This window comes from Myotis myotis, unplaced genomic scaffold, assembly GCF_014108235.1.
Source record: "Myotis myotis isolate mMyoMyo1 unplaced genomic scaffold, mMyoMyo1.p scaffold_m19_p_6, whole genome shotgun sequence".
Classification (NCBI taxonomy): domain Eukaryota; kingdom Metazoa; phylum Chordata; class Mammalia; order Chiroptera; family Vespertilionidae; genus Myotis; species Myotis myotis.
Genome location: NW_023416368.1, coordinates 12063105 through 12074255, shown reverse-complemented (window position 1 = coordinate 12074255; position 11151 = coordinate 12063105). Strand labels below are relative to the sequence as shown.

Below are 11151 nucleotides of genomic sequence, written 5' to 3'. Positions count from 1 at the left end.
CAGCAGCCTTGCCAGGATCTCCAGCCAGGATCTCCAGCCAAGTTCTGGTCTGGATCTCCAGCGAAGTTCTGCTTAGGATCTCCAGCCAGGTTCTGTGTCCATGTTCTCTTGCTAGGTTCCCTAGCCAGGTTCTGTCCAGGTTCTCCAGCCAGGTTCAGTTACCAGGTTCTAGTCAGGTTCTCTTGCCAATTTCTGTAGTCAGGTTCAGTCCAGGATCTTTTGCCATGTTCTCTCGCTAGGTTCTGTCTCTAGGTTCTGAGGCCAGTTTCTGTCCAGGAACTTTTGCCATGTTCTCTCCAGCGAAGTTCTTCTGTCTCTAGAGAACGTTCTGTGTAGGTTCTGTGCCTAGGTTCTGTCTCTCTTGGTTCCGTATTCTAAGTTCTGTCTTCTTAGTTCTGTGTTCTAGTTCTGACTGTGTTCTAAGTTCTGAGTCTTGCTGTCTTGTTACAACTGTATTTATACCAGTTGATTCAATCCTATCAATCTCTATTACAAAGGTTAGGGCATTTCTTATCTCCATTCCAGGGAGTAAAGATTATGTAGCTTAAGCATGATTGTTCGTAGTTAAAGTGATTAATTACCCACCTGGCACTTAGTTAAGAGGTTTTATTCCCTCCCTAACTTCAGGGGAAAATCCCTACCTGGGGAAACAACCTTTCTCAGAGACCTTGGTTAAAACACATAGTGCCAAGAAGGTGAGCAAACATATTAAGAACAGTATGCCATATATGCCAGGTCCTTTGAAACAGCAAGGATGGACTGGCTCCCAGCAAATTCCCCCTTTTTTATTTTTTAAAAGCAGGCATTAAAAAGAAAAACCCCAAATGCTCTCTTGTATCCATTTTAAGAGTAGGAGTGGCGCTTTCCGCTATTACCTGAGTCCTGATCTATCACCCCAGGGAGAGCTTGCCAATCCTGCACTTTCCTGGGGTGGAAAGGCTGCAGTGGGGTTAAGGATAAGGCTCCTTGGGCCTACCTTCTCCCATGCCTTTACATTTACCTTTCCGGCACCTTTCCTTCCTCAGAAAAGCATGGACATACTTCTTGTTTAAAACATTCCATCTGACTGGGCGTAACCTTAACTCCTCTGCTAGCAAGCATATGTGTTAAAAGATCAATACAGAGTCTTATTTCTTTAGACTCAGTATGGCACATCTTCTTAATCTAAAGATCAATACAGAGTCTTCTTTCTTTGGACTCAGTATGGCACATCTTCTCAATCTAAGTTCTGTACTATCCACCTTCTTACCCTACTTATCCTCTATAGGGGGGGCTGTAGCACCCTGGTGGAGTCCTATCCGTCCCGAGTGTGGGGGTTCTCAATGGGGGGGGCTTACCTAGGGGAATCCTGTTCCAGGGGTTCCCAAAGGTGTGGACGGAGTCGGCGAAGACTATCCACCCTATTCCTACGGTGGAGTCCGATCCGTCCCGACTGTGGGGTGCTTACCTAGGGGTCCCTGTTCGGGCGCCAGATGCCGGGGTCCAACCCCAGCAGGTCCAGGGGTCCCCAAAGGTGTAGACGGAGTCGGCGAAGAAGGAAGGACACGGAGACAGTGTTCAGTTGATCAGCAGCCTAGCCAGGATCTCCAGCCAGGATCTCCAGCCAAGTTCTGGTCTGGATCTCCAGAGAGGTTCTGCTGTTTATTGTCTTGTTACATCCGTATTTATCCCAGTTGATTTTAATCCTGTCAATTTCTATTACAAAGGTTAGGGCGTTTCTTATCTCCATTCCAGGGAGTAAAGATTATGTAGTTTAAGCATGATTGTTTGTAGTGATTAACTACCCGCCTGGCACTTAGTTAAGGAGTTTCATCCCCTCCCTGACTTCAGGGAAAAATTCCTACCTGGGGAAACAACCTTTCTAGGAGAGGCATCCCCTCCCTGACTTCAGGGAAAAATTCCTACCTGGGGAAACAACCTTTCTAGGAGAGGCATCCCCTCCCTGACTTCAGGGGAAAATTCCTACCTGGGGAAACAACCTTTCTTGGAGAGGTGACCTTGGTTAAAACACACAGCGCTAAGGGGAGCAAACATATTAAGAACAGTATGCTATATATGCCAGGTCCCTTGAAACATATGCTGTGCAGATGTTTCTTTCCTGCAGCGACTGTGTCAAGCAGCAAGGATGGACCGGCTTCCGGCAGTCTATAATCTTCAAAAGTGCCAAGGCTGTAAAAGTCAAGGAGAAAATGAGGATCTGTTCCAGATTTAAGCACAGTTAAAACATGTGACATCTAAAGGAAAGGCATGATTCTGACTGTACCCCTTTGCTATAAAAGACATTGGGACAATTGAACTTGAAAGGAATGAAGGTCTGAGAATTGGATAGTTGTAATGTGACAATGATTATTTCCTGCTTTTAAAGGTTGTATTGTAGTATGAGTTTCCTTTCAAGGAAATACACACTAAGGTACACAGAGGTAATTGGACATCATGTCATCAACTTACACAAATTGGTTGAGGAAAAAAAAAACAATTCTATGTTCTTTAGTTGTAACTATTCTATACATTTGAGATTGTTTAAATTTATTTTTATATAAAAAAGATAAAAAGGATGAAATAAAATGTCAAGACAATTCTTACTTCTATGCCTGGATCACTGAAGATCAAAATTATATCACTGATTTATAATCACTGACCATAATTTGTTTTATGGTGCTAACAATACACTTGGCCAATAATCATACTCACTTCACTAAATCTCTTTTCATATTAATCCATTCCTACTGTGAGGTTAACTACTTTTCAGTTTATTGACATAAAGTGATCTCTCAAGAAATAATATACTATATATAGTTCAGAGATTTTCATTAACTCTTAAAGTTCACTTACTCAGAATATACTTGTTGATTTTTTTTTTTCCTAAAATTTCATTAATATAATTTCCTTGTGTGGACTGGTATACTTAGCCAAAAGGGTACAAAATTCCTATTTTAAAAAGTTTATTGAACATTACTCCTACATCACACTTATTAGAAGAAAACAAATTAACTTTCCCTGAAGGCACCCTGTAAATTTCATTATGATCTATATCCTAACAATTTTTGTATTAAAAATATAGGTTAAATATGAAATTAGCAAAATGCATCATATGAAACTTCATGCTGAGCAAAACCAAGTCCAAAAAAAGTTATCATATATTAACAGAATAGTTACCACAGTATTTAAGAGGTTTCCTATGTAAATCATATTTGAATGCAATTTTTAGAACCATACTTAAATATATTTTGCAATTTGTTAACTGTAGGCATCCACATTTTTCTTCTACCATATAATCTGTTCCTTTGAACAAGTTGGCAACATCTGCTAGGGTCCACAGAATGCAGCAAAAAATAGCAGCTATTTCTCCAGATTTGAGAAATCTGGTCCACCTTTCGTGTAGTTTCCTGAGATTTCTGCTCCACTGAAGTCAAAACCAGGATTCTAAAAGATATAAACAAAAATGTATGACAAAACTTATGAGGAAAACTAAAAGTAACTTCAAAGGAAAATGATAAAAAGCTTGAAAGGCAGGTGACAAAAAAAGGAAATCTAAATAGCCAATAAACATGTAAATATGTACCAAACTTCACTGTAATCACCAAAATGAAACTTAAAACTCTAATTTTATAATATTCAGACTTACAAATATTTAGAAGATCCAATATGCATGTTACAATGTTGACAAGTGTATGGACAAACACATATACATTTGAGAGTATTTAAAATATTTTTTTAGCAAAAAGGAGATAAATAGGATGAAATAAATAGGATAAAAAACACTTTTCTTATTTGAACACTTTAGTATCAGTGTACAAACAGGTTTTAATACCATTATTTGAGACCCTGCTATATACCAGGCAGGGTTCTAAGAGCTATACATATATTAACAGAGTTAATCCTCATAACAATCCTATGAAGTAAGCATTACCCCAGGCTGTAGTCTTTCGGAGGACATTTCATTTCAACAAACAGTTATTGAGTTCCTAGTGTTTGGAAGACACTATTAGAGGCATGTGGAATTCAAGAGTGAACAGACAAAGATCCCTGCTTCAGTGGAGCTTACACTCAAACAAGAGACCAATAATAGCCCTGACTGGTTTGGCTCAGTGGATAGAGTGTCGGCCTGCGGACTGAAGGGTCCCAGGTTCGATTCTGGTCAAAGGCATGTAACTTGACTGCCAGCACCTCCCCAGTAGGAGGTGTGCAGGAGGCAGGTGATTGATGTTTCTCTCTCATTGATGTTTCTAACTATCTCTCTCCTTTCCTCTCTGCAATCAATAAAGATATATTAAGAGAAAGAGAGAGAGAGAGAGAGAGAGAGAGAGACCGACCGACCAATAATAAACCATTAAAGTTATCTAGTGCAGGAGTCAGCAAACTTTTCTGTAAAGAGCCAGGTAGTAAATATGTTAGGCTTTGAAGACCATATAATCTCAGTCATAACTACTCGATTTTGCTGTTGCTCTTATGAAAGACATACACAAACAAATGAGCATAGCAGTGTTTCAATAAAACTTTACTCAAAAACAGGCTGGACTTGACCCATGAGCCAGTTTGCAGGCCCCTGATCTAGTGTATTAAGAGTTGGTATTCAGTAAGTTAAAAATTGGTAAGTACTATAGAAAAAGAAAGAAAAGAAAGAAAGAAGAGAAAGAAAGGAGGGGAGGAGAGGGGAGGGGAGGGGAGGGGAGGGGAGGGGAGGGGAGGGGAGGGGAGGGGAGGGGAGGGGAGGGGAGGGGAGGGGAGGGGAGGGAAGGGACAGGGAAGGGAAAGGGAAAGGGAAGGGAAAGGGAAGGGAAAGGGAAGGGAAAGGAAAAGGGAAAGGGAAAGGGAAAGGGAAAGGGAAAGGGAAAGGGAAAAGGAAAGGGAAAAGGAAAAGGAAAAGGAAAAGGAAAAGGAAAAGGAAAAGGAAAAGGAAAGAAGGAGAAAGAAAAGTAGGACAGAATAAGGGAAATGAAGAGGTTACAGTATTTAAATAGAATGATCAAAACTCAAAGAATGCTCATTGAGCAATGACTTGAAAACTGTGAAGTTAGCCAAGCTTTGGGAAAAGAAAAGGACAGAAAAGGAATGGCCTGATATGTTCAAGGAACAGCAAAATGGCCTGTGTGGCTAGAGCAGAATGACCGAGGGGTACAGCATTAAGAAAAGAGGTCAGGGAGATCATGGAAGACCAGATCAGATGGAGCCCTGTAAGAGACCTTGTCTTACTAGAGTGAACAAGTTCTGACAAGAGAAGTAATGTAATCTGACTTGCATTTTAAAAGAACTGCTCTAACTGCTATTTTGAGAGTACTATAGCTTGGCAAAGGTAGATGTGAAGGGAACAATTAGGTTATTGAAGTAATCTAGACAAGACATTAGAGGTAGTCCAGATAAGGGTGGCAGTGGTAGTACCAATAAGATTTCCTGACAAAATGGATAGGGTGTAAGACACAGACAGGAATGGAGGATGATTCCCCACACCCCTTTTTCTTTAATCCTCACCTGAGTATACATTTCCATTCAGTTTTTGAGAAAGAGTAGAAGGGAGGGGGACACAGAGAGAGAATCAGACACATCATTTGGTTGCCTTCTGCACATACCCTTGTTGGGGATCGACATGGAGCCTACAATCGAGGAACAATGCCCTTGACCAGAATCGAACCGGGACCCTTCAGTCCTCTGGCTGATGCTCTATCTGGCTAGGACCCCATACATCTACACTAATAAAAGAGAAAGTTGCAAATTGACCATACCTCCACGACGCCCACCAGCCAATCAGGAGTGGGTACACAAATTAACCCAACAAAGATGGTGGTGGCCCCGCCCCCCAGCCACTCTGGGCCTCTGGGCAGCATGCATGCAGGCGTGGAGCAGCTGGGCAGGGCAGGACGCCTGCTATGAGGGGAAGGGCAGGGGGCGAAGGGAGCTATAGGAGCGGCGCTCCAGCTGGAGCAAAGACTGAAGGCTCCGGCCGCAATGAAGACTCCCGCTGGAGTGAAGGCTCCGGTCGGAGTGAAGACAAAAGGCGGCGGCCAGAGTGAAGGCCTGGGTCCCGGGTGCCGGAGGAAAACCAGTGCCGGCAGCCAGGGAAAGGAAGGCCTATTGCACAAATCTTCATGCAACAGGCCTCTAGTATATACACTGAGTGGCCAGATTATTATTACCAGCCAGATTATTATGAGCACCCCATCAGTACTTCGTTGGGCCACCTTTTGCCTTCAATACTGCGGCGATTCTTCTTGGCACTGACTCCACGAGATGTTGAAAGGTGATGCGAGGAATCTGACACCATGCCTGATGAATAGCACTATCCAGTTCTGTAAGATTTGATGGTTGTGGAACCAGCTGCCTGATGGCTCTTTTAACTTCGTCCCACAAATGCTTAATTGGATTGAGATCTGGTGATTGTGGGGGCCACCTAAGCAAGGTAAAGTCTCTCTCATGTTCTTGAAACCACTCCTGCACAATATGAGCACCGTGACATGGTGCATTGTCCTGTTGGAAGAAGCCACCTCCATTGGGATACGCCATCAACATGATAGGATGAACTTGATCAGCAACAATACTTAGGTATGTTGTGCTATTCAGACATTTATAATGGTCTGGTCCTCTAGCAACTTCAGCGAGAAATTATAGCTAATTTGCCTACAAACGCCAGGTGGTCATAATAATCTGGTCAATCAGTGTGTGTGTATATATATACACACATACATATACCATACGTATATGTATATAAATATATGTGTGTGTGTATATCTACATATAGATATATATATCCTATAATAAAAGCCCAGCAACCGAATGGCGGAACAACCAGAATGAACTGTTGACCAGTCACTATGATGCACACTGACCACCAGGGGGCAGACACTCAATGCAGGAGCTGCCCCCTGGTGGTTAGTGTGCTCCCACAGTAGGAGTGCTGCTCAGCTGACTGGGATGAGCGGCACTCCAACAGCAGGAGGAGCTGCTCAGAGGGTGGGTCCATAGCCACTCAGCTGATGGGGATGAGCAGTGCTCCCACAGCGGGCTGATCCCCACAAGCCACTCTCCCCACCAGCACACAAATCCCGTGCACCAGGCCTCTAGTATATATATTAGCGGGCACACACACACACACACACACACACACACACACACACACACAATAGGTCCTCGGTTACATCAGAGATCCATTCCTATGGCGTGACGTAACGCGATTTTCACTGTAAGTCGGAACCCACCTACATAAGTACCTATGTCACTCACATGGAGCACATACACAGCAGTAATGAAGTGAAACAGTAAAAAAATTGGAAAGAAAGATAACAATTCCTGACCTTTACTTGTAAATAAATAATAAAAAACATAAAGCACATATGTACATACATCAAAATGACAGAACTTTTTTTTTATATATAAATAAATGGGAGATGGCGACGTAACCACAAAACAATGTACATCGAGTCCAACGTAACCCGAGGACTATCTGTGTGTGTGTGTGTGCGCGCGTGTGTGTGTATACACACACACATACTTTTTTTTTTGAACAATTCATGTCCATTAACTGAGATGAGAAGCTTAGAGTTTGAACATATGTGAGACAGATGTTAGAAAGCTCATGTTGTACGTACTGAGTTTAATGTTTGCTAGCCAAATGGAGTTATTAAATAGGCAATTGAATATAAGAGTCCAAAATTCAGGGGAAAAGTCTAGGCTAAAGATGTATATTTGAATGTCTGAATAGTTTCAGAGATGAAAGTATAAACTTTCTTTCAAATAGCAGACATAAATAGGGAAATCTAAATCTTATAGAATGGGAATAGCTAAATATTACAATACATTCAAACTAGAAAACACCCTGAAGCAGTTAAAGAAGTGAGTTTTTCTATGTGTACTAAAAGAGAGAGAGAGACCCAAGACGCATTATTAAAAAAGAAATACAAACAATATACAGTGTGAGTCTCCATTTATGTTAAAACAAAACAAACAAGTCAATATATTGATGAGATGAGACTGACACACAGGCATGGAAAGCAAAGATATTGGTGAATTTTTACACTACGTAAGTCTCTATTGATTGAGTTTTATGAGATTATTCAGCCATTACTGTGCACATTAAATAAATTCCAATTTAGAAGTCATGATAGCATAAATTCTCAAGAAAATCTTTTAAAAAAACCAAATCCCATACATTAAAAGGCCAGTCATTTTCTAAGCATTTAACTTTAAAAATTCCTCTACAGAACTTTTGTAATTTTTATAACCTCATGAGTTTTAATTTCAAAAAATATTTATTCTGTTTCTAATATGTTTTACTACACATACGCATACATTTATCTGACTTACTTCTTTCTGGAATCTCTCTAATGTAAGTTTTCTCTGCATTTGGTCTTGCACCCAAGGATCAGCTGCGTATTCAGATTCTAAAAGAGAAGTCCAACAATTTGCTGCATCTCTCTTTGTCTTTGTAAGAACAATACGAACCATTTTTCTGTCCTCTAAACAAACAGAAATCACAAATTAGAGTTCATTCAATTTTATATTTTCAAAAACCATTAGGTAATCTTGACACAAAATTACTCTCAATACATTTCTATTAGTATATCTTTCAAAACTGCAAAGACAAAACACCTAATGCAACAGGGAAAACATACTAAGTTCCAAGACAAAATTAACTGATGAAAAGACCCTAGGATTTATAATAGATTACCCTTACCCAAAGTCCATGTTCCCTCATCAGCTATTGTAGAATCAAAGAGTTTGCCCTGAAAAATAAACATATGTTACTAAAAATACAGAAATTTCATTAATTTTTATAAAGCTTTCATGATTCTAATTCACATAAAATTGTCTAATTTGGTTAAAACAGGGAGATAAATTTTTACACCATTTCAACACATTGAAAGGTGCTCAACCCTAAGCTTCCTCCTAGCAAGGGAAATGAAGCCTGGTTTGCACTGCTTAGAATATTTACTATGACAGAAAACACAGGGCTCTTTAAAGAAAGATCAGGGATCCTTAATTTTTAGAAGACTAAGAAATACTACTTGGGGGAGGCCGGGGGAATGTCAAGGGGGGGGGGGGGAGAGACATATGTAATATGCTTTGTAATACTTTAAGCAATAAAACAAAATTTAAAAAAAAACACTACTGATCATTGATTAGCCAAATATAAAATGAATAACCGAAATGCTTTATGAATTAAAATACATTACAAGAGCTCTCCTGATGAAATTAAGAAGAAATTATGTCTTTTAAAATAAACTTTTAAAAGCTGGCTCATTCTAAAAAAAAGAAAAAAATCAAAAACAAACTGGCTCATTCTTTGTTGGGCAAATTGGCATTAACAAATTACTTTAGCACATACTACAGATCTAAGATTAGTAGTTCCTGATTTTCTTCAGAAACTGGTTTTAAGTAAAGAGCAAAATGTAAGTTTAAAAGAGAATGCATATGCTGAAACCCATTTATTTGTTGCTTTGCCAAATCTGTTTTAGAAAATATCATGTTAACAAATATATATTTCACATGTCAATACGTGTGAGGAAAAAAAAATCCTAGTGGTCTAAATATACACCTAAAATCCTCCAGTTAAAGAGTTATTGCTAAATTCCCAAGTGATTGGAAACTTGAATTGTAACCTTAAACCACTGTTCAGGAAACTACGAATTGCAATAACTATTCAGAAAGGTCATTTGGGTCCACGTTGATAGAAATCAAAGTCTTTTAAATCAATCGTGCTTTTCTCAAAGGTACCCTTTAATAGAATAATAACAGCTAACATGTCCTGTGTGCTTATTTCATAGCAGGCACTCCTCCCAGCTCTTCATGCACATGGATGCCATGTTATGCTCCAAACAGTCCTATAAAAACGTTACTATAATTACTGCCCTTTATGGATGAAGTTAGAGACACTGAAAAATCTCTTGCCCAAGGTTTCAAAACTAGAAAAAAGGCAGAACCAGGTATCCCATCAAACAGTCTTCACCGCTGCCGTCAAACATCTGGAGCAGCTAATCTGAGAAAGAAATCTAGCTTGGATTTAATTGATTTTAACTATAAATGCTACTAATAATGCTACTTTCATTATGCTTCCCTACTTGCCATAACCAGTGCCGTTATGTCTCATTCAACGCTGTCATCCCGGCACACAGGGCGGCGCCTGGAAGCATGTGTATGGAATATAAATATTTATTTCTTTGACGATCTAGTTAAGTTGCTTCGGCTGAAGACTCGCAGAGGCACAACAGGGGCAATTTCATTCGATTTAGAAATAAAGCCAGAAAAATAGGCTCCTCCAATTTCCGCGTCAACTCAGGACTGGCCCTGGAGGTGGGGGCTCCGACCAGACCACAATCAGAAAAGCCCAACGGCCTCGCCACAGTCTTCCTACGGAAATGGGGAGCCTTAGGGCTCGGGGGTTTGGGGAGGCCGCGAGGAATCTGGGCACCAGCCCGACCGGCCGCTACCTTGAGGATCTCGCGGCCACCCACCGCCAGCGCCACGTGCCGGCTCTGCAGGTCGCACCGGACATCTTGGGCGCGAGTGCCTGGCGGCACCTGCACTTCAATGAACACCTCCTCCAAGGTCTGATACCACTGCCCCCAAGGCGTCCCGCACGGAACCACCCCACTGCGCTCCTCGAAAGGGGCCGACATACTCCAGGTGCCTCCCGGCGGCAGCGGCACAGAGCGAGCTGAGCGCATGCGCCGAATCCCCACGCTCAGGGCCACGCCCCGGCCTCCCGGCTTCGGTTTCCGCTCGGGTCACCGCCCATGCGCAGGAATGTAAGCTGACATCTCAGCGCGTATTTCCCTTTTCATTGGCTACTTAGGACGCTGGCAGGGCCAAATTTTAAACAAGTGAAATCCGAAAAAGTTTAAATTTCCAGGAGCGATAGGAGACGGTTGGAACCAGCGAGGCGGGAACTCACCGCCACCTTTGTGACGCCACTGGTCGTCTTTCAAAGTTCTCCGATTTGAAGTGCGCTTGCGCGAATGCTGCCAGTGTGTAGGTTACAATTGAGTAACGCCAGCCGTGATTGGGCACGGGAGAGGGCGGGGCGCGAAGACAGTTATGCTCTCCTATAGGCTGGTAGCCTAGACTCACAAGCTACCTCATTGGATGCGGCGAGAGCTGAGTACGCATGCTCTTTTCCTGTTCCTTTCCTGGATTGGTGTGCCCAGGTTTTTGGTTTTCCAA

At 41.6% G+C, this 11151-nt stretch overlaps 1 protein-coding gene across 4 annotated transcripts; it reads right to left on the bottom strand.

The window, feature by feature from the left end:
• Positions 1-2349: 2349 nt before the first annotated feature.
• On the bottom strand, positions 2350-10829 carry NUDCD2 (NudC domain containing 2). 4 transcript variants are annotated; one of them, XM_036314846.1, is made up of 4 exons: positions 10443-10829; positions 8666-8714; positions 8296-8372; positions 2350-3423 (listed from the first exon to the last, which is right to left on the bottom strand). In XM_036314846.1, exons 1-4 carry the CDS (start codon positions 10653-10655, stop codon positions 3340-3342), a joined length of 423 nt encoding a protein of 140 aa, XP_036170739.1. In that variant the 5' UTR covers positions 10656-10829; the 3' UTR covers positions 2350-3339. The 4 variants fall into 4 exon arrangements, with proteins under 4 accessions (XP_036170739.1, XP_036170737.1, XP_036170738.1 ...); XM_036314844.1 differs by having other exon boundaries at positions 8296-8447; positions 10443-10798; XM_036314845.1 differs by having other exon boundaries at positions 10419-10797.
• Positions 10830-11151: the final 322 nt, after the last annotated feature.

Bases quoted from the DNA above. Each gene is read 5' to 3' on its own strand.
- NUDCD2 (XM_036314843.1), bottom strand. From the start codon at position 10,655: ATGCGCTCAGCTCGCTCTGTGCCGCTGCCGCCGGGAGGCACCTGGAGT. The intron at 8,715-10,418 runs GTAGCGGCCGGT...TTTATTTTTCAG, and splicing joins GTGGCCGCGAGATCCTCAAG to GGCAAACTCTTTGATTCTAC. The intron at 8,448-8,665 runs GTAAGGGTAATC...CTGTTTGTTTAG, and splicing joins TGAGGGAACATGGACTTTGG to AGGACAGAAAAATGGTTCGT.